Source organism: Myotis lucifugus, unplaced genomic scaffold, assembly GCF_000147115.1.
Source record: "Myotis lucifugus unplaced genomic scaffold, Myoluc2.0 scaffold_0, whole genome shotgun sequence".
NCBI classification, from domain to species: domain Eukaryota; kingdom Metazoa; phylum Chordata; class Mammalia; order Chiroptera; family Vespertilionidae; genus Myotis; species Myotis lucifugus.
This window is the reverse complement of record NW_005871048.1, coordinates 13910293-13932864: the sequence shown is the minus strand read 5'-3', so window position 1 is coordinate 13932864 and position 22572 is coordinate 13910293. Positions and strand designations below refer to the sequence as shown.

The following is a 22572-nucleotide window of genomic DNA, read 5'->3' as shown; positions in this document are numbered from 1 at the left end:
GTCAATCGCCAGCCAGGCTTAGGGACTGCACCCATGCACGAATTTCGTGCACCGGGCCTCTAGTATATAATAAATTAGCATGAATGCTTAATGATATTACTACAAGAACATTCACTTTAGTTACATTTATAGTCTCCTAAATTTGAAATAGCCTCAATATCCAAGAACTAAAAATTGGCTGAATAAATTATGTCAAGTCCATTATACATCTATGCAGGAGAAAATATGCAGCTCTTAAAATGGGGCTGTATAACAACATTAAAAAACTTATTAGAACATATCCATAATATATTAGATAAGAAAAGTAAGTTGTAAAATATTACTATATAACTTTTACAGAAAAGATATACAAATGACTAGAGGCTATATAATATAGTGTTTGTACTAGGAGAATGGAATTGAATATAACATTTTTAAACTTTATAGATGGGAAGGTTCCAAGTTTCCCAAATTTTCCAAAGCAAGAATGTATTTTTATAATAATCAAAGCATAACATGTGCTCCAGTTTTAAAAGAGCCACCTGATGCTGAGAGGCTGTCCTAGAGGACCTGGGCCATGCGTTAGCCACGTTAATAGGACACATGGCGGTGGGACCCGAGGTGGAAGGTAGATGTGAGGGCTCAATACAGTCCCAGGTGGCTCTGTGAAAACTGCATTTCACTGGATCTGCATAAGCCATGAGAAAACCCAAACCCCTGTCCCTAAATTAATCAGCTTCTAGAATTTGGGCTTCCGAAAGGCTTCCGAAAAGAGAGAGAGAGAGAGAGAGAGAGAGAGAGAGAGAGAGAGAGAGAGTTACATTGGCAGATATTTCTATAAGAACATACGAGAAGAAAAGAAGCAACCTGCACAGGTTTATAAAAAAGCATGTGCGATGCTTCCTGCATCTCAAGAGGAATGAAATGTTGATTTAAAGCAAGGAATGTTTTTATATTCTCAGTGGGTCTCGGAATAATTTCATGAGGCATGACGTTTCAGAAATAGCACAAGATTTGAAAGTTTGCTTACTGATTATACCACACTGAACTTGATCTAAATGGGATTTAAGGCTTCTCGTATACAAAAGTAAATACAAAAGATGAAGATAAAGACATTAAATATTAAGGCTATAATTTTTGTCCTAAGCTACGTACTTATTAAGTAATCTTGGCCAAATTACCTTTTTAAATCGCAGTTTGCTCATCACCCAAATGGGGATAATGATAATACTTATGTGGCAAGGTAATCTGTTGCAAAATTAAATCACGTCTAATTTTTGCCACTGAGGACCCATCAGAAAGAATTTCATTTCCTCCCAGCCTAGTGCGAGGAAGGAACCTACAATCAGATTTAATTTGGCTTTAGAAACAATAAGTCACATGACATTCTCACAACCAACAGCAGTGGAGAAAACTCAAACACTTTCTTTATATCCCTGGCATGAGAGTTAAATGAAACAATGGATGTTGTATGCTATGTAAATGGCCATGCAATGTTTGGAGGTTAATTACTGTGAGTAAAAATTCCATTCACTTGCCCAACCGGTGTTCCTCAGGAGTTGAGTGTCAACCTATCAACCAGGAGGTCACGGTTCAATTCCCAAGCAGGGAACATGCCTGGGTTGTAGGTTTCGAGCTCAATGCCCAGTGGGGGACGTACAGGAGGTAGCTAATCAATAATTCTCTCTTATCATTGACGTTTCTATCTCTCTCTCCCTTCCTCTCTCTCTGAAATCAATAAAAACATTTAAAAAGATGCCATTCACTTCACACAATACTACATAGCAAAATGATCCAGGAGACCTGGGTTTTCATGCCAGCCCCACCCCTATCTAGCGGCTGAGCCATCTCTCCCTGCTCTGCAAAATGGGCACATACTCTGGGTCTTGCCCTACCTCACAGGGTTATTGTGAGGCACAAGTGAGATAATATATGTGAAAAGTCTGTGGAGAGTGTCAGACAAGGGTGATCTATAAACAAGCCACAACCAAGTCAGTAAAATTCTATGAGCTCTGAACACCAAACAGAGATTAAAACTGATTGATTAAGTGGTTTCATTAAAGTAGTCTACATTAAAAACAAATAATATTAGTAATCCAAATGTCCATCAGTAGTAGAATGGATAAACAAAATTGTGATAAATAGAATATTCACAGCATGAAAAATGAATACATTTAGTATATACTACACATAACATTTATAGAAAGAAGCAAGACAAAAAAAAAAAACAGAGACCATGATTCATTCATCTAATGTTAAAAATAGACATAATAAGTTAGTTTGCTCAGAGAAACCTATATAAGCAGTAAAATTCTAACAAAAAGTAAGGAAATAATGATTACAAAGTCAGATGGTGTCTTTTTTCTGGTTGGGAAAGAAGGGGATGGTAAAGATGTGAACAGATAAATAAAAGGGACTTCTTGGCTTGAAGGCTATGTTAAATTTTTTTGTGTGTATGTGCATATATATGTATATTTCATACATTTTCTATATGTATATTATTTTTCACAATAAAAACCAACAATAACAAAAAATCTACTGAATTCTGTATAAATTGTGTGTGTGTATATAAATACTTTTTCTAAAAGTTTGCTTCAATTCCAATCTCAGACACACCAAACCAGGAAATTACTCGGTTGAGACTTTAATCTCTTCAAAAATCAAGTATAGTCATTAGGCAGGTTATGGTGACTCAAGTTAACTACTTGTCTACTTATTAGTAATTTCTGACTGCTTAGATATTTTCAGGGTCAAATTAAAAATTCCAGTATCTACACTAATAAAAGAGAAAGATGCAAATTGACCATACTTTCATGATGCTCACCAGCCAATCAGGAGTATGCAAATTAACCCACAAAGATGGCGGGTTAATATGCATACACAGGCACTGAGCGGCTGGGGGGCGGGGTGGGACGCTTGTGTCGTTGCCATGGCGACGATGCAGGCATTCCGCACCGCCCCAGCTGCTCCGGGCCTCTGGGCAGTGTGGGAAGGTGGAAAGGTGGCTCTGGGCTGGAGGGAAGGCAGTGCCGGCAGCCAGGGGAAGGAAGGCCCATTCTTGCACGAATCTTCGTGCATCGGGCCTCTAGTTAACAATAAAAGAACTATTGGGCTATAGTCACCACCTGAGTATATCTTACACCACCAGCCTAAAAGGAAATGCACGTTTACATCCATGACTTACCAGCTGGCTGTGTCTGTGCTATTCTCTTAGGGTAAGTCTTGCTTCGGCTTCTTGCCACATTCTGATCTGGCCGGGGAAGTTGAATAGAAAGATCTCGACTCATTTGCAATGCTGTCCTGCCACTTGAAAATGCAACAATTTGATTAACACAAATAAAACCACACAGCACAAAAGTAAACAACAGCTCATTCAGAATATCTGCAAAGTATGGAAAGAAGAAAAAACACACACTCACAGGAGCTGTAAGCATACAAAGGTTCCCAACTGATTCATATTGCAATATTAACCAAGGAAGTAGTATTAAATTCTAATAGGAAACATTTAGGTTAGATAGAAGGAATGTGTTTTAGGAGAAGAAACAGGAAATGGGGGTTTATTAAAGGAGGACTAAGGTTTAGATTTAGCAGAATGATGGGCTAGCAATAGAGAATTCTGATCGCCTTCCGACTCTACAACAAAACGATGAAGAAATTATGTTGGGCTGAATTGCATAAGGGCAATGACTCTACGTGAATCGGCATCACCCCATGGCAAGTTGTACAGCATCCCCTCAGGACCACTGTGTGCCTACTCTCCACCCTGCTATGGCACAATCAACCTTTTTTTTTTTTTTTTTAAATATATATTTTATTGAATTTTTACAGAGAGAAAGGGAGAGGGAGAGTTAGAAACATCGATGAGAGAGAAACATCCATCAGCTGCCTCCTGCACACCCCCCACTGGGGATGTGCCCACAACCAAGGTACATGCCCTTGACCAGAATCGAACCCGGGACCTTTCAGTCTGCAGGTCGGCGCTCTATCCACTGAGCCAAACCGGTTAGGGCACATCAACCTTTTATTATGCTCGCCCCACCTGCACTAGATCAGGTGCCCAGGAAGATTTAAAACAGGCCTGAAACCCCACGCACAGTGCTGTTTCCCTGAAGTGCTGTGAGGATTCAGGAGGCTGAGCTTTCTCTGGGGATGGAATAATCTCTGAGAAATGTGTAATTTCATTCGCTGGGTTTCAGTGAACATTCATCCTACTGAAAATTCATCCCACGGCTGCTGAATTTGAGGCAATAAATGACCCCGGCTTTCACCTAAATATTTTAGGTGAAAATTTCATTTAGGTACAAGGAAAATATCATTAGGGACAAGGAAAAATGCATTTCTTTTTATCTAGTTTGATTCACCTCAAGAAGAGCCAGAAAGCTTTTTAATGGCCCCAAATCCTATTCATCCTACATTTACAGAACAAATATCGGTGAATCTCTCCCAAATGAGACTTATAGAGCAAAATTTACCTCCTACATGCTTCTGTGAGTTTCCCCTCCTCACTACCCCATCCACCTTTATTAGATTTTTTTTTTTTTTAATGCTTGAAACAACCATAAAAAGAGGCTTATCATCAGGATAATTGGGGACACAACTTGATATGAGGTAACATGAATGAAGATGCCGGGGTCCACCTATGAGTGTACTAGTGTTCAATACTTCATGAGAACTGGGGTGAGAGAGGGGAGCAAACTGTGACAGGCTGGGTTTTTTTCACTTGAAATTTAACTATTTTTTTTAAGGTAGTAAATAAGGTCACTAACACAAACAGCAATATCTCTCTCCTGGAAAGTTAAAAACAAAAATCCCTATAGAGAGCAAAATTCCATTATTACAAGTAGTATGGAGTGTGAAGATAAGACCTACTTCCAACAGACTTTCCCTGCTATAAGACTTGGGTACTGTGTACTTTATCGCATAGAAGAAAAAATATTTGCCCTAAAAATATAACCCATCATGTGGACCCCTGAGACATTTTATAATGAGATTTTACTTATTCAATTTTTCCACACACGTTTTCTCTCAGGAATAATGGAGACATGACAAAATCATATCACAAGATTAATAAAACTATGGTCCAGAACCATACCCTGATCTGCCACCAGCTGTACAGGACCTAAGACTAGAACAAGTTTCCTGACCTCCAGCTGGTCAGCATGGCACAGCCGGGCAGTGGGAGGAGGAAGAGAACACTAAGCCATTGGTCTGCAGTTGCAAGCATAGCTCTGTCTCAACTGTATGATCTTCAACAGGTTATTGTTCAAATCTCCTAGAGCCTTATTTTCAACATTGATAATATATGTTTACTTATTCTTACTATTTCCGAGTGGAAATATTATTGTGCAGCATTCTTACTATTTCCTTGTAGCAGACAGTATTTGATAAATGGTGGCTCTTTGTAGAGACAGTGCAGAGATTTATTCCCATGACCACCCACTCCCTTCCTCCTCACACTCTGGCATACACACTCCCATTCTATGCTGAGTGGCCCTGCAGCCCCAAAGTGAGGGGTAGAGGAAAGAGAACAAGAACAGAGACACCTGGGTTCAAATCCCAGCTTTGCCACTTACTGATAAAGGCCTTTAGTTCAGTTAGTTTACTCTGGGGCTTGGGGCTCAAATTTCTCATCTGTATAAATGAAGAGAAACCTCCTTTGGCGGGTCACTGAACCCATCCCATATTTACTTTATGTGATTAAATAAAGTGACACCTGTGCAAGCACCTGACACAAAGGAGGCTCTCATGAGAATCTGTTCTCTCTTTCAGGCTTTAAGAAATGTGGAGCCCTGGCCAGTGTGGCTCAGTTGGTTGAGCATCATCCCATGCACCGAAAGGTTGCCAGTTAGAGTCCCAGTCAGGGCACGTGCCCAGGTTATGAGTTCTATCCCAGGTCAGGGTGTGTGCTGGAGGCAACCAATTCATGTATCTCTCCTTCTCCTTCTCTCTTCCTCTTTCTTTAAAATCTATAAATACACATTTAAAAAAAACGAAATGTGGAAAGTTCATGAGATTTAAGTCCTACAAGAAGGTCATCTGGGTTCCCCAGGGGTATTTCTCAGGCCCAATTCTCATTACTGGAATATAAATTCTACACAACTTATTCATCAAAACAAGGAGTCCCCTACTAACTTAACAACAGGTAAATGCAAAGTTAATTTCTAAGGGGTTCAGGGAAAGAAATATCAGTGTATAACAAAATATTTTAATCAAAGATTCGATCAAGTTCTATTTCAGATTATTGATCTCTGATAATAAAACAAAGGAATTAGATTGTTGGATTTCAGCTCAGATTTCCCCCACAAAATCTGGAATTTTGGTTGACTGTCACACATCACTAAAAATGTGTAATATTTCCCCCTTCCTAAGTAATGACTAATTTTTCTAAAAAATATTGAAATCTCATTGATATTCAGCATGCCCGAAGATGCAAGAAAGGGATCCAGACTAGAACTCTGTCTTCCTACATCACATACACCTACAGACGCACCACTGTAAACGTCTACACATAATTATACACACAAATGCAGACACACCTGCATTCGCACCCTGCAGCATTTATGCTGCTCTTTATCCCTCACGCTCTAAAAGCCTGCCGGGTAAAGGAAGGGGCTGTTTCCAGAGCACTGCCTTCATTCCATGAGGTCTACAGAACATCTCAAGAGAGAAGCAGGCATATGATGTCTGTTAAAGGCTGGGTATTTTTCCTGTTTTGACAATTAACAGTCCAGGTGCTGGAGACCACCCAGCAGTCCGAGACCCATCCCTGCCCATGACCAGCTCTGGGCAGTGGGATGAAACACATTTCTTCCAGGGATGGAGTAACATTCTGCTTCCTACAGACAGAGGCGGAGATTTGGGTTTCATTAAAACTGACTAGGCAGTTAAGACCAGCCACCAAATTAGAACAGATTTAGCAGAGCTTCCAGTTCTGCAAAGGTTACCTTTAATTACTTTCTTGGAAGAAATGATATTTAATATGCAAAATCCAATAATAATAATTCCCAGTAGCCACAACATTTGCATTTCAATAAATTTGAGAAATCAGGTATTAGTAAATTTGTGGAAACTAACTACAGCATATGTTAAGCAGCATAATTGCAATTTTAATAATAGGAACACAGAGATAGAGTTACACATTTTCTCTGTGTTTTACGCTCTAAATGGAAGAACAGCCCAAATGGTGACTATTAGCTGTTCACCTCAACATAAAGTAGGTACTCTTCCCTTAAATTCCTGATAATTATATCACTGTCTGAGAAAGAACCTTGATAAACAAAAGGTTAAATTTTTAGTTATCAGTGAACACCAAGTAGCGAGAACATTTATAATTACTTAGGTTTTATATGTCATCAAATGAGCAAATATGCAAATGCATAATGTGTAACAATGAATGCAGTGAACATTTACTATTAATCACTCTGTTATTAATTATCTCTGGTTTCAACTTCAAGGCCAAACATGTGGGTTATAAAAGAGGAATTAGCCCTGGCTGGTGGCTCAGTGGTTAGAGCGCCAGCCCACACACCAGAGGGTCTCATGTTCAATTCCCCGTCAAGGGCATGTACCAGGGTTGTGGGTTCAATCCCTGTCCCCGATTGGGGCAAGTGTGGGAGGCAACCAATTGATGTACCCCCTTCACATCTATGTTCCTCTCTCTCTCTCTTTTCTCTCCCCCTCCCTTCCACTCTCTCTGAAAAGCAATAGAAAAAATATCCTCAGGTGAGGATTAACAAAGCAAAACAAAACAAAAAAAGAGAGAGAGGAATTAAAATCTGGCATACCATTGTCCTACAAACACTTGACTTGGCTTTATTTATTTATTTATTTTTAATCCTCACCGGAGGATATACTTTTATTGATTTTTTAGAGAAAGAGAAAAGGAGACAGAGGGAGAGAGAAACATCAACCAGTTACCTTTCATATGCATCCCGACTAGGGATAGAACCTGCAATGTAGGTATGTGCCCTGACCACGAATCGATCCTGCAACCTGTCAGTGCACAGGACAATGCTCCAGCCAACTTAGCCACCTGGCCAGAGCTTGGCTCTACTTTTAAGTCTCCTAGGTAAGCATTTCATTCAGTGATGTCTCCAGTGGGGCTGACAGAACAGTGTCACACCTCCTGAGCAGCATTTCTGCACTCTGCTTGGGTTTTACAGGGTCTCAGACCAGCCTCACTGCCGGAATGATGTAGCTCTCTGAAGGCAGAGGTGCTAAGATCTGAATCTTTGCATCTCTAAGGCACCCAATACCATGTGTTGCACCTCACACACTCTCTATTAACAGAAGGAGTTGAAACAAAACAAATTCTTTTTCAAAACATAGAAAGCTGCCCGGCCGGCGTGGCTCAGTGGTTGAGCGTTGACCTATGAGCCAGGAGGTCACAGTTTGATGCCCAGGTTGTGGGCTCCATCTCCAGTGTGGGGCGTGCAGGCGGCAGCCGATCAATGGTTCTCTCTCATCATTGATGTTTCTATCTCTCCCGTCCTCTCCCTTCCTCTCTGAAATCAATAAAAATATTTCAGCCCTAGCTGGTTTTGCTCAGTGGTTAGAGAGTCGGCCTGCAGATGAAGGGTCCCGGGTTTGATTCCGGTCAAGGGCACATGCCCGGGTTGCGGACTTGATCCCCAGTGGCTGCAGGAGGCAGCCAATCAATGATTCTCTCTCATCATTGATGTTTCTATCTCTCTCTCCCTCTCCCTTCCTCCCTAAAATCAATAAAAAAATATATATTTAAAAAAAATAAATAAAAATATATTTAAAAAAACATAGAAAGCTCCCACTTTTAATACTGGCACTTGAAAAAGACACAAGCACCTGCCTGGCTGCAGGACAATCACAACCAGGCTTTTCCTGCAACATGCTAACACTTTGCCGAATGGACAGAAGCACAGGCCCTGGAGTTAGACGGCCAGGGTGTGAACCCCACTCTACTGCTTCTGGCTGGGTCACCTGGAGAAGTGACTTGGCCTTGCTGAGCCTTAGTTTCCTCACATATTAATGAGGGTAATATTAAGAAGACTGTGATGATTAAATGAAATAATAAATGGAAAACATTTAGCACAATACATGGCACTTAATACTGCTCAATAAATTTTAGATATAATTGCTAGCCTCACTACATGTAGGCTTTATGCTGCAGAAAATAGGATTTGATCCACAATATAAAGTATACATTGTATTACAACAGGGGATCAACTGAATGTCCTAAGAACACCAATCAGCTACTATTCAAAATATCTATTATCTCATAATCACAACTTAATTACAAGTAAGTGATATGTCCATCAAAATACATTTCAGAAGATAAACTCTAGTACATTCTAAAAGTCCTAAACTTAACAGAGCTAATATAGACATTAAATATAATTAAGCCTGGAAAATAATTTTTGTCAAAAAAGTTTTAATAAACTATTATGCTAATAAAATTCACTGGCACTGTACAAAAATAAGAAAAAAAACTTTAATGTGCCTGTATGTGCACAGCTGAATTAAATATTTATATATTTACATATACACACCCCAAGGAAAAAAATATTTACCTATACCGGTGCTTATAACTCATGGATCCAAACTTGCTGAGTTTTCTTGACATTGAATTTGATTCATTTTCTGGCATTCTAATGAATTTTTAAAATAAAATTAAATTAAGACTCAGAAATACAGATACTTTTGCAACATTTGAGCAAAAGCTACGTAGAAAATATAATCATGCAACACCTTAACAGCTAGTCAAAATATCTTATTTGTTCTACACATTGGCAGGAAATAATAATGATATTATAAGCTAACTGTTGAAACACAAACACACTCTAGGAATTTATATATTTATATAATGTTGAAGACATCATTGCCCTTAGAAGCTTTAGTTGTAAATCATATTACTTTCTCTGCTTAAATAATCTTGAGAACTTTGTCACTAGGTTGATTTACTCAAGCCAAGGCCCTCACAGCAGTTAACGTCTCTGAGGAGTGGCTCAGTCTCCTTTGTACTATAGTCCAGCACTTCCCACTCCAGGGTACCTTCAACAGACACCTCCATGAGGAGCTGTTCCACCCAGGCCCCTGACCGAGAGGTAATGTCTCAGGCTTTCTGGGAAACATCCCTGCCCTAATACAAGCTAAATAAAGGACATTGGTCATTTGATTAGAATACGTCTCCAATATCATGCTATTTGGGGAAACTGCTCCATGCAAACCAAATACACGTAGGAGTAAGGGGAAGAATGAATCTAGTTTTAAATTTAAAAACACAAATACAGCTGAATGTATTACCTGATAAAATTTAGTGTTATCTTTATACCATAAAGATGTGAAATAAACAAAAAGTATCCCCACAATCCAACGGTCAATTCTCCACCCCCACTTGACCTTCCAGGAGCACAGCATGCAACAGAGTAGCCAGCTCCCTATTCAGCATGACATTTTCCTCCTTCATCTTCCATTTCCTTACACACTTTCCAGTTACTCCTTCTCATAACCCATGGCTGGCTCTTCCAGTCCTCTAAATGCTGGCAGGGTCACACAGCCCAGTCCTTGGCTTCCTGCTTCTCTCTCTTCACTTTTCTCAAAGGTGACCTCATCCAGTCAGCTTTGCTTAAATACTAACTAAATTTACATGGCCAACCTTGGTCTTTCCAGTAAGCCTTATACATCCAACGTCCCCATTTAGATGACTAAAAGGCATTTCAAATTTAGTATGTCCACAGCAGAACACTTACTTTCCACGAATACCAAAGCTGTACTTTTTACATAAACAAATAAAAACTGTCCTTGGCCTTTTCTTATAATGTGAGCAAAGAAGATATCTATGTGTGCATGTATGTGTGTATGCATGTCTGTGCATATATATCTATTTCTATTAATGTGATCAAGAGAATTAGGTGACTGAAAAAAATAAAAGAGAAAAACTTCTAAATTTCTACTGCAGATAGAAGAGAATTCTTGTTATAAAAACAAATGCAATTTTCATTTATTAGAACAATCAATAAAACTTTCACATTAACATACCTAAAAAATGTATGATGTTCTACACTACACTTCCAAAGATGCTTGCAAGCAGTTTTACTCCGAGCTTCAAAAAAGAATGAAGTTTCATTGCACTGAGAGAGAAAAAAAGAGAGAGAACGTGAATCACTGACCATACATTCTTCAGGTGATAGCCACAGGTAACAAAAATTCAAGTAAACAGTCAAATTATTGTTAACACATAAAACAAAGAATATCTCTTTGTAACTATTTTTTGGAGGGTTGCTTTAAATCTCAATTAATTAAAATTACAAAATATAAGTCCATATAAATCTTAGTGCCATCACCTACTTCTACTAGTACATCACCCATGACCATGGATAACCAGGGTGATGGCACTGAAGTACCACAAACTTGTCGGCCCCAAATGGGCACCAAAAACAGGAAAAATACTGACCGTGGGCAAATCAACTCCCAATAAAAAAGAGATGCTCACAAATCCAGTTCTTAACTGTATTTATTTTTTAATGACTGAATAGGAAATCAAGCAAAATACAAGCAAAATACAACAACATAAGTAGCAAAATAAATAAATAAATAAATAAATAAATAAATCATAAACTCTGTGAAGTTATATAATTGCCAACTTAGTTTTAAATAAAAACTAAGCTCATGTCTCAAATGCAGAAATGCCCCTGGAATGAGGTTCTATGGATTCATAAACAAAATCCTCAATCCTCAAAGTGGAGGAATAATTAAAATGGTCCCCACTACTTTTAATAAGGACAGAACATTCATATGCATAACATTTCTCCAAAGTCCATCTGGAATGAGGCCCAATTTAGAGTTTATTTGAAAAAATGAAAGGGTGTGATAAAAACAGAGCCAATATTTGCATGTTACAGCAAGGCAACCTGGAACTCCAAACCCTTGTGAGGTGGAGGGAAAATTTAGGATAATTCCCATGTTTCTGGCTTGGGTGCTCCAAGTAATAAAATACAGCAAGTGGGGAAAAATGGGAATTTGGATGGTGATGGAATGGACAATAAGTTCAGGCTATTTTGATTTTGAAGTGCCCACGGAATTGAGAACTATACATGCCTAGTGGGCCAGTAAACATACAGGCGTAGAGCTGAGGAGTGAGGTCGAATCTGCTGACATAGATGATTTCACCAAAGAGTTTTAAAAAAACTTGCTCAGAACAACGGTACAGAGTGAATAAAGGTGGAGTCACAGCAGAGATGAGAGGTCAAAATGGATCAGGAGGCAATGGTCAGGAAGGCTGGGAGGAGAGAGCAAGTCCATGACCCAGAAAGGTCAAACAGGGTTTCAGAGGAAGTTACTGCATTTCACGGTAAGAAATCTTCGGTGACATTCGTGAAAGGGGCAGGGAGTACAAAATTAGAGACGAAGCAGAAAAGTCAATGAATTCAGAAAGTGTTTTTCTCAAAAGTAAAAGAAACTGGGGGGAGGGATGGGAAAGGGTTTGCAGAGGAAATCACAGACGATCTGGGGGGGCCTGGGGGGGGGGGTGGGCGCCAGGGTGGGAAGCCAAGCATCCTGCCAGGAGATGGGATGCTTAGAGGGACTTTTTTCCTTTTCTTTTTTAAAATATAGAACATAAATATTCATGGTACAAATGCCCAAAGTTCCCAAAGTGGATACACAATGATAACAAAATCTCCCTCCTACCACTGGCCCCAATTCCCCTCCCAAGAGGCAACGACTATTAAGAGTTTCTTATATAACAGGTGGGTGATTTTAAGGTCACTGGATTATCCAAAAATATAATGTACAGGTCATGTATTTTAAAAAATAATTCTGCTTGTGATTGCACTGTTATCTGGATAAATGATTCAGATAAAGCGAGTACAGGACAAGCTTCCCCCCTCCCCCGCTACCACCTCCTCAGTATCTGCACCCCCTTGTCCCTGTGCCTTTCAATAAGTGGCAGGACTGACTGAGCATCACCAGCGACAAGAAGTGGAGGCTGTGATGTCTGCTGTGTGGCACAGGCACTTTCGCATGTTAGCAAGAGCACCCACAAACGAGGAGGCACTTACATACCTATTTCACATTTCAAACAGTTACTTAATTACATCTAATCCAGATTTCCAAAAGTGAAGGAGAAACCAAAGAGCATTCAATCTTAAAAACAAAGCAAATCTCCTCAAATTTTTCATGGACTGATTTTCACTTCATTCTTCACATAAGCGTTTGTATTCCTTTGCTTTTCAAAAAGACACCTGGTCCGAGGATAGGTAATTTTTAATATATTTTTAAAGCTACCATTACTTCATGAAAGGATAAAAGGTATTTAAGATCCAGCCAGAATTGGATTTTCTCAAGTTTTCTTCGGTACAAATATGTGAAAGGAACAAAAGAGCCTCCCACAGGCCTCCTAATTACTGCTGCCATGTACAAGTGACAAGTACAGACTCATCCTCCACTTACACAGGGCTTTAACACAGCTGCCTGCTCCTTATCCCATTGTAATCCAAATACTAAAAGAGGGGTTAACAACGAAAAAGAGAGCTAAGGGTTCTGAATAAATCCTGTGTATTTTTGCCACTTACAGCAACTGCTGGTGTGAACATAACTGATACAGCATTGCACACGTCCCTTGCTTCCTATCGCTCCCCTACCTACAAACCTTTTCCAGAGACAATTAGCACCTTCTCATTCATTCATACGAAGATGACGAGCTGCTTAACTTTAGTTCATTCCAACCGACTGCTAAAATACTTTATACCCAAGCATGCAATGCTTGCTTTTGGCAAAATTACTCAAACACCTTCATAGCTTTTGTCCCTTCACGCCAGAAGCAAAGCTATGGTCTGAATCTACTTCTTTTTATTGTATGAACTGATCAAGCGTAAATATCTGTAACTCAGATATCATGTGGGGCTTCACTGTGCTGTGGATCTCTAGGTAAACTTGGCTCAAACCCCCAATTCTGTCATGTGTTAAGAATCCAGGACCTGTATTATATCAATGAGTTCCAACCTAATTCCCTCTGGTCTTCTCAGTGTCTTTTCTCATCTTTGCTGGCTATGTTTCTCTTTGCAATCGTGGAAAAATAAATCTACTTCAGCCTGGCTTTTGCTAAGTGTACTGAGATTACTGAGAGGGTCATGGAGGGGCTCACACTGCAAGGTGCTCAACAACCTGCATTCCCTGGGCCGGACCAAGCTTCGCGGCCTCTCCCAAGCCTGACCCTCCTTGCCACACCCAACCCACACTCCAGCCAGTTCTTCTGTTCCTCGGAAGCAGCACAACTGGACAGTCTGCCTTCCCCAGCCTTTCTAGAATTATGGAGATGAACATCTTCTCAATCCTCAATAATTCTCAAATTAGTATATATTTGCCCACCTCCAAGGTCACTAGAAGTAACCTCAGGTGCAGTGCATAGGTCAGATACTTAAGAGTAAAATACATTAGTGCTGCTAACAATAGTAAGATGCAATTGTTACATAAATACTATCAAGGCCCACAGCAAAGGGGCTGCATCAGTGATTCCTAGAGGCGAGAGGCTAAGGAGAAGTGTGAGGATTACTAGGCTCAAGTATTGTGGGATTCTTTTTGTTGTTAATCTTCACCTGAGGATATTTTTTCCACTGATTTTTTAATTTAGAGAGAGTGCAAAGAGGGGGAGGAAGGGAGAGACAGAGAGAACGGAATGAGAGAGATACATCGATTGGTTGCCTTCCTCACATGTCCTGACATGCTGGAGATCAAGCCTACAACCTAGGTACGTTCCCTTGACCAGGAATTGAACCCTTGACCCTTCGGTCCTCGGGCTGATGCTCTAACCATTAAGCAACTGGCCAGGGCAGATTCTTCTTTTTTTAAAATTTTTTAAAATTTATTTTTATTGATTTCAGAGAGGAAGGGAGAGGAAGAGATAGAAACATCAATGAGAGAGAATCATTGAACCTGGGCCTTTCAGTCCGCAGGCTGACGCTCTATCCACTGAGCCAATTGTACTTGACAATTGTTAACTTATTTTAGCAACTGGGGGGGAAAAAACAAAATCATCAGAGGGCTGATGGCAAATGACTGAAATGACTACTGATAAAGCAAAGAAAGGCAAGGGGTTGAATTGAAAGATTATTTTATTCTTTAACTGAAAGTAGAGACCAAAGAGTTATCACAAAATTTTAAGTGTTTTGAGAAATTTTATCTTTAAAAATGGTGAGATTGAATAGCTGCATTAAAAATTAGAACTATCTGTGCATAAGAGAGCACAATGTTTGTTCTAACAACTTCCCCCATAGTTCCCGCGGCTCTCTCTTCTAGGCATCCCAACCCAGAGCACGAGTTCAGAAAAAAGTTACCAATCTTGTTGTTTGGAATGAGACGTTGGAAGGGAATTTTAAAGCACTGAGTAAAATATATCTTACTCAAGCTTTTTCTTTACATTGTGCTTCCTAGAGAGTGTTACTTACAACGTTAGTATCTTGTGATATTGGCAAAAAAAGAAGAAAGAAGAGTTTTATGGTCAAGTAAGTTTGGAAAACAATGGGTTCAATACTCAGATCATTTTTTTTTTAATTTATTGGGTGACACTGGTTAGCAACATTATATAAGTTTCAACTGTACAGTTTTATAATACATTATCTACCTGTAGACTGCATGGTGTGCTCATCACCCAAAGTCTAGTCTTCCTCCGTCACTATAAATTCAACCCCCTTTACTAAACCTCTTTCTTTTCCCTCCACCTCCTTCCCCTTTGGTAACCACCATTCTGTTTCTGTGTCTATGAGTTTGTTTTGTTTGTTCACTTGTTGCTTTCTGTTTTATATCCCACATCTGAATGAAATCATATGGTTCTTGTCTTTTTCCATCTGACTTATTTCGCTTAACAGGATGCTCTCAAGATCCATTCATGTTATCACAAATGGCAGTATTTCATTCTTTCTTATGGCTGAAATATTCAGATCTGTAACATGCTAATGTGAATTTCCAAGAGCAGGTAAGGTAGTTGGCATTTTCCTGATTTATATGAACAAAGAACTTTTTTTTCAAGGAAGTGTTTTTTCAGTATTTTGGTTTAAAAAATATTATGCCACACAAGCACCCTTACACACACACACAGCAGTTTAATTCTTTCTGAAATGCATGTAATATGGTTTGAATTAAAAATAATTGTGCATTTCAGCAGAGCACTCAGAGAATAAAATTAATTTCCATTCCTGCATATATGTTATAGTTTACAATAAAAGAACAAAAACAGCAAAAATATTCCAGTACTCTTTTGTCAGCTGTTTGGGTTATATTCCAAAATCTATACTTCTTTTACAGATGAGTAAATTTATTGCTTGATGAATAACTGTATATAACTCTTTCTAGGTTCATAGAAACATTAATTATAGAGTTGGAAAAGATGTGTTAAATTGTGCTGCTTCTTTTTCTTTCTCCAAAATTAAAAATATATATTTATGAGCCAAACCATTAGAAAATATTTATATCATGTTTCAGTAAACTTTGAAAACTATTATGTTGACCTCATTCTGCTTCCTATTTGAAAAAATTCAGATACCAACCCAAAATTCCAGATGGTTTGCTTTTATTATTGTTCAGATTTTATCTTTTCCTCATCTGCTCATTAGAGAAACTTTAGCATTTACTAAAATGTCAACATTTTTCTCTTGCAGATTTAATTTTTAATGATAATTAATGTTTATTCTTAGACTTAAATTTTTAAATAAAAAATGTTACTTAAGCTTGTTAAAATGAAGGCATACCCTGTAAGATCTACTGATATTCTAAAAAAAATTTTTTTATATCACAATTTAAAAATTCCTTCCAGGCCTGGCCGGTGTGGCTCAGTGGTTGAGTGTCAGCCCACCCACCAGGAGGTCACCAGTTTGATTCCTAGTCAGGGCACGTGCCCGGGTTTGGAGCTCGATTTCCAGCAGAGGGTGTGCATGAAGCAGCAAATCGATGTTGATGTCTCTCTCTCATCAATGTTTCTATCTCTCCCTCTCCCTCCCCCTCCTCTCTAAAATCAATTTAAAAAATTAAAAATAAAAGCAACATCTTTTTAAAATTCCTTCTGAAAAAATGACCTATGTGTTTTAATTATGGAGAATGTCAACAAACATACTAGTAAGTGAAACAAAGGTAAATCTATGGGCTTGGAAAACCTGGGCTCCTCTTCCTCCCTTGACACAGCCATTCACCAGCCAAAACTGGTCAAGAATAAGGTTTTTCCTGAGTCCTTTTCTGTGCAAAACTTCAGTAGTTCTAAGTGGTACGAGTCCAAGACAGTTCCGATTCAGAGACACGCACCGGGTGTGTATTACATGCCCGACTTTGGACTAGGTGCTCCAACCTCGCAACAACACTGTAAGACAGTTGTTATCATACTCACTTTATAGATGAGGAAATGTAGGTTAAATGCTGTTGAGTGAATTATACTAGGTTAGGTAAGTGAGAGACCTGGACTTAAACCATGCTGTTTGACCACAAGTCTAGTAGTCCAGAGAGATGCCGAACCAAATTGTCGTGTAGCGTCAGAATCCAAGTATCACTAACAAAGCCACAGTTAGGAATATTTGGGAGAAAATATTATATCTATAGTCCTAGGTACACTCATACATGTAGGTGGAAATGCAAAATGTCTCAAAAACTTTGGGTGGAGGTTAGGGAGGAGGAATATGGCAATAACTAACAAACTATATGACATTACTTGGTGACCAAGCGTTCCCACTCCTGGGAATTTACCCGAGGACACCCCTCCTACAATATAAAAAATACATATGCACAAAGTTATTGATTAAAGAAAAATTTATAAGTGAAAACTATCTAAATGTTCCAGCATAAGAGATCAGTTGTGTAAACTATGGAATAGGTACTCAATTAAGTTCTACACAGCTGTACAAAAGAACAAGAAAGCTCTCAATAAACTGATAGAGATTTCTAGGAAGAATTACTAAATGAAAGAGAAACAGAGTGCAAATGAATATATGCAGTATGTTCTCTTTTAGGTGAGAAAAAAGGAAAAATTGAAAAACATGCTTATTTTTACAAATAGAAACACAGAGAGGATAAGCCATAAAACACTGAAGTTGGTTATGGACAAGGAAGCGTGAGGCGAGGGAACAGGATTGAAGGAATATGGGCATTAGCAATAATTTTTTGAATGTGCCTTTTTGTACAGTTTTACTTTTAAAAGCATGTTAATCTTCTATGTCTTCAGAAAATAAAATCAAATAAATAAGGAACGAGGAAGGGAGCTATAACTGAAAGCAAACTGAAACAAGGAAACTAGTAGATCTCACGTGAAGCCCATAACCACAGTAACAGGGTAGGCGGAGAGAAGGGCCAACCCAGGTAGATCTTGAACACGGACGATATTTGACTCTGCCCTCAGATTGGGCAAGGTGCTCTATGCGAGTGACAGCACTGTGAGCAACCGTCAATTTTAGTGGCTGCCCAAAAGCAACTCTGAAACTATTTTTGAGGTATTTTAGAATTGAGCAAATGAGTAAATGTGCTACTGTTGTTGGGAGCCAAGGTTCTCGTGGACAAAGGACATACAAATTCGAAAGGAGGGAAGGCAAGAAAGAACCCTGTGGGGGTAAGTGGAAATTAGAGGTATGGCATGAACTCGTGATTTCTTTTTTCATAAAATATATTTTATTGATTTTTTTTTTTTTTACACAGAGAGGAAGGGAGAGGGATAGAGAGTTAGAAACATCGATGAGAGAGGAACATCGATCAGCTGCCTCCTGCACACCTCCTAATGGGCATGTGCCCGCAACTAAGGTACATGCCCTTGACCGGAATCGAACCTGAGACCCTTCAGTCCACAGGCCGACGCTCTATCCACTGAACCAAACCGGTTAGGGGCCTAAAATGTGTACAAGCATGTTTATATGAGCACATATGTATGTATGTATTTACATCCGTATGTATGTGTATGTGCATACATACATTCCCTACCTTTGTCCACTGAAAGGACCAAGAAACAAAGTTACCCCAGTAGCAAGGAACACATCTAACACCCAGATCTTGAGCTAAAAGGAACCAGGGCTCTTTGGAGACGTGGTTAATAAGAAGGTGGATGTGGGGTAGGTACAAGATGTACCTGAAATACCATATTGTTCCACAGTGAAAAAAGTGACAAAAAATGACAGGGACAGGTCAAAAGAGCACAAAAGCCAGATTCAAAGGGCTTCCACTCAAATCATTGGGTACTGTAATGCATTGTAAACCACTGGGAAAAAAACAGAAATTAATAAGTCCATGCCAATAACTAATTGATAAGTAAATAAGTGTGACTATATTTACAGTAGAATGCCAAGGCCTGACTGATAAATATGGAGGGAGTGGGAGAGTGAGAAAATCAACATTTTTCAAGGATCATAGTTAGCAATCTGATCAGGCAAGAAGCCTCAATGAATGCTAGAACTGTAGGGACATTTTGAAGGGGAGCAGGGTATTTGCATTGAATTAAAGTATCTCCCCACAAATTACTTATTATTTGGAAAGGAGGGAAAAAAACACAGTAATTATACAGTTGAAAATTGGGCAACACCATGACTGGGTGGTCAAATTTAACCATCATGCGCCTCCAGCTGTACCCTGAGAGGAACACAACCTCACCCGCGCAGCTTTCCAGCTGAGAACACAGGAACAGTCTAATAACAGGAAACAACAGATGAATATGAAACGAGATAAAACTGTATTCTTCAATGTCAGTGTCATAAAGAACAACAATGTTCTAGATTTATCACTATGCTGAATACCTGTAATTAATACAAAGTAATATTGAGTGTAAGCTACAATCGAAAAAAGTTTTAATTAAATAAATAAATGGGAGTCGGGTGGGAGAAATGTTTCAGATTAAAGGAGGCTAATTAGGTCCTATCCTGGAAGGGGGAAACGCTATTCAGAACATTATTAGGTCACTGGAAAGGGAAAGTAGATGATAGGAGCATTATTATAGCAACATAATCTTTTTAAGTTGATAACTGTACTGTGGTTACATCAGTGACCGTCTCTATTCCCTTTTTTTAATGTTTTAAAATATGTTTTTATTGATTTCAAAGAGGGGAAGGGGGAGGGAGAGAAAGATAGAAACATCAATGATGAGAGAGAATCACTGATTGGCTGCCTCCTGCACACACCCTATTAGGGATCGAGCCCGAAACCCAGACATGTGCCCTGACTGGGAATCGAACCAAGATCTCCTGGTGCATAGGTTGATGCTCAACCATTGAGCTACACCAGCCGGGCCCATACCTATTTTTAGGAAATACATACAGAAGTATTTAGAGACAAATAACATGTGAAACTTATTCTTGTTTGATTTCAGAGAGAAAGGGAGAAATAGATAAAAACACCAATGATGAGTGAGAATAACTGATCAGCTGCCTCCTGCACATCCCCTACTGGAGATGGAGCCTGCAACCCAGGCAACCTGGGCATGTGCCCTTGGCCAGAATCGAACCCAGGACCCTGCAGTCCGCAGGCTGACGCTGTATCCACTGAGCCAAACAGGCTAAGGCTGAAACTTATTCTTAAATCCTTCAGAAAAAGTGTGTGTGTGTGTATAGGTAAAAAAAGAAAAAAGAAAAGAAATAAAATGTTAACAATAAGTGACTGTAACAACAGGTGGCCATGTTTTTGTAATATTTTGCAGATTTTTGTAAATTTGGAATTATTTTCAAATAAAAAAACCTTTAAAAAAATCTATAGTTTCACTTAAAACGTGAAAGGAACTCTAGCTTACATAAGTGAGGCGTCTTGGACTTGTTGACGCACAGTGACAGCTCCTGGCCATCCTCACTTCCCCTGCACTCAGAGCAGGCCAAGAGTTCGGCCAAGTGGGTCTAATTACTCACGGCCAGGGTTGCCAGGAACCTTTTGGTTGTACATCCTGTCACACTGGGTAAGTTTAGCTGGGGTTAGTTTCATGATGCATTATACATAAGAGTAATCTGAGCAGCATTTTTTCTTTTTTCTTTTTTTCATTTATTCAACAAATATGTTTAGTACATGCCAACTTCTGGGCCTACTGCTGGGGACTGCACTTTCTCCCTGTTGATGAAACCAAGAAATTTTAGGATGATCCAAAAGTCCTCTGTATTTTTCACAAAAAAAATTCAATCTGCTACTAATCAGAAGCAACTTTACTTCCCAAAGGCCTCCCAAATCTGCCCACTTCTCTCCATCCCCGTGTTGACTTCCCTCTCATCATCTCCCCTTAATCAGCCTGGTTCTCTGCCTCTGCTCAATTCGGGTCAAGGGCACGTACCTTGCCTCAGGCTCGATCCCTGGCCCTGGTTGGGGCACATGTGGGAGGCAGCCAACCAATGTGCCTCTTTCACATCGATGTTTCTTTCTCTGTCTCTCCCCCTCCCTCCCACTCTCTCTGAAAATGAATGGAGAAAATATCCTCAGGTGAGGGTTAGGATTAACAACAAAGAAAGTGGAAGTAGACCGTGTTACTGGCACAGGGTGACACTAGGAAGATCTTCTATCTGAAGGACATTGCTGTCTTTTGGGAACTGAATCTATGAATTTGGCCCTAACAGAACTGAACATGCTGAGTTTAGTCTCTCTGGCGGAACCAGCCAACCAGAAAACCAGCAGAATAAGCATTTCAGCCATTTTTCAAGCTGACTATGATTACTGTTGCAGGTGATGGGTTTCAGGGGACTTTTCTATTTAATCCATGATTACAGCAAGGCCTCCATAATAATCAACTTAATTCTACCATTATGTAAATCACTGCCTCACAGAGAGAAGTGCCCTGGTGGAGAAAGAAGGCTCCGCAAAGCAAGAATGCTCAGGAAACGAATTGCTTCGGTTAAATTATTGTGCTGTTTAAGTTTTTTCATTTTCCTTTGATTCAAGCCTGAGTCATGTGACCTGCTTTACCACCGTCCTAAAGATCACTGACACCAGGCTTCACGACCCATTTCTTCTCACAGCTGCAGAAGGGACAGGCACCCAGTGTGTGAAAAACCAGGTCAGCCCAGCTGGTGTGGCTCAGCGGTGGAGCGTCAACCTAGAAACCAGGAGGTCACGGGTTTAATTTCTGGTCAGGGCACATGCCCAGAGTGCAGGCTCAATCAATCCCCAGTAGCGGGTGTGCAGGAAGCAGCCGATCCATGATGTTCCTCACTCATCGATGTTTCTCTCTATTCTTTGCCCTTCCTCTCTCTCTAAAAATCAATAAAACATATTTTTAAAAAGCCAACAGGTCATACCATGGAGACTGCCAGTAGAAAAATAACATGATGATATCAACTTTGTTGTTGTTATTCTCTGCTAATCACAAAGAAATCTAAGAAGTGGAACGTTTAAATTAGCTGTGACTTTACCAGTTAGTTATCCCATGGCAGTAGAAGAATTTTAAGGCACTGTAATCTATCTATATATATAAAAGGCTAAGTGACTGACCGAACGTCCATCTGACCATCTGACCGACCGGCCAGTACATGACACGCACTGGCGATTTAAAAATAAATGTTGACTCGGGCATGGGCGATACATATAAAGCTCTGAAGTATTAACAGGATCTGCAGAAGGAGAGGTTGGTCTGATTCCAATAATTGATTTGTCCCCATCTGTCAGTGGCCTCCCATTTAAATTAATTCAAAGACA

At 39.5% G+C, this 22572-nt stretch overlaps 1 protein-coding gene across 7 annotated transcripts in view; it reads right to left on the bottom strand.

The window, feature by feature from the left end:
- The window catches only part of EPB41L4A (erythrocyte membrane protein band 4.1 like 4A), a 208258-nt gene that overhangs the window by 53826 nt on the left and 131860 nt on the right, over positions 1 to 22572 (bottom strand). For all 7 annotated transcript variants that reach the window (XM_023748602.1, XM_023748722.1, XM_023748695.1 and 4 more), the window contains exons 11-13: positions 10993 to 11084; positions 9525 to 9602; positions 3164 to 3285 (exon numbers count right to left, since the gene is read on the bottom strand). In XM_023748602.1, the coding sequence (XP_023604370.1) occupies positions 3164 to 3285; positions 9525 to 9602; positions 10993 to 11084 (292 nt within the window). The remainder of the gene's footprint in view (positions 1 to 3163; positions 3286 to 9524; positions 9603 to 10992; positions 11085 to 22572) is intronic.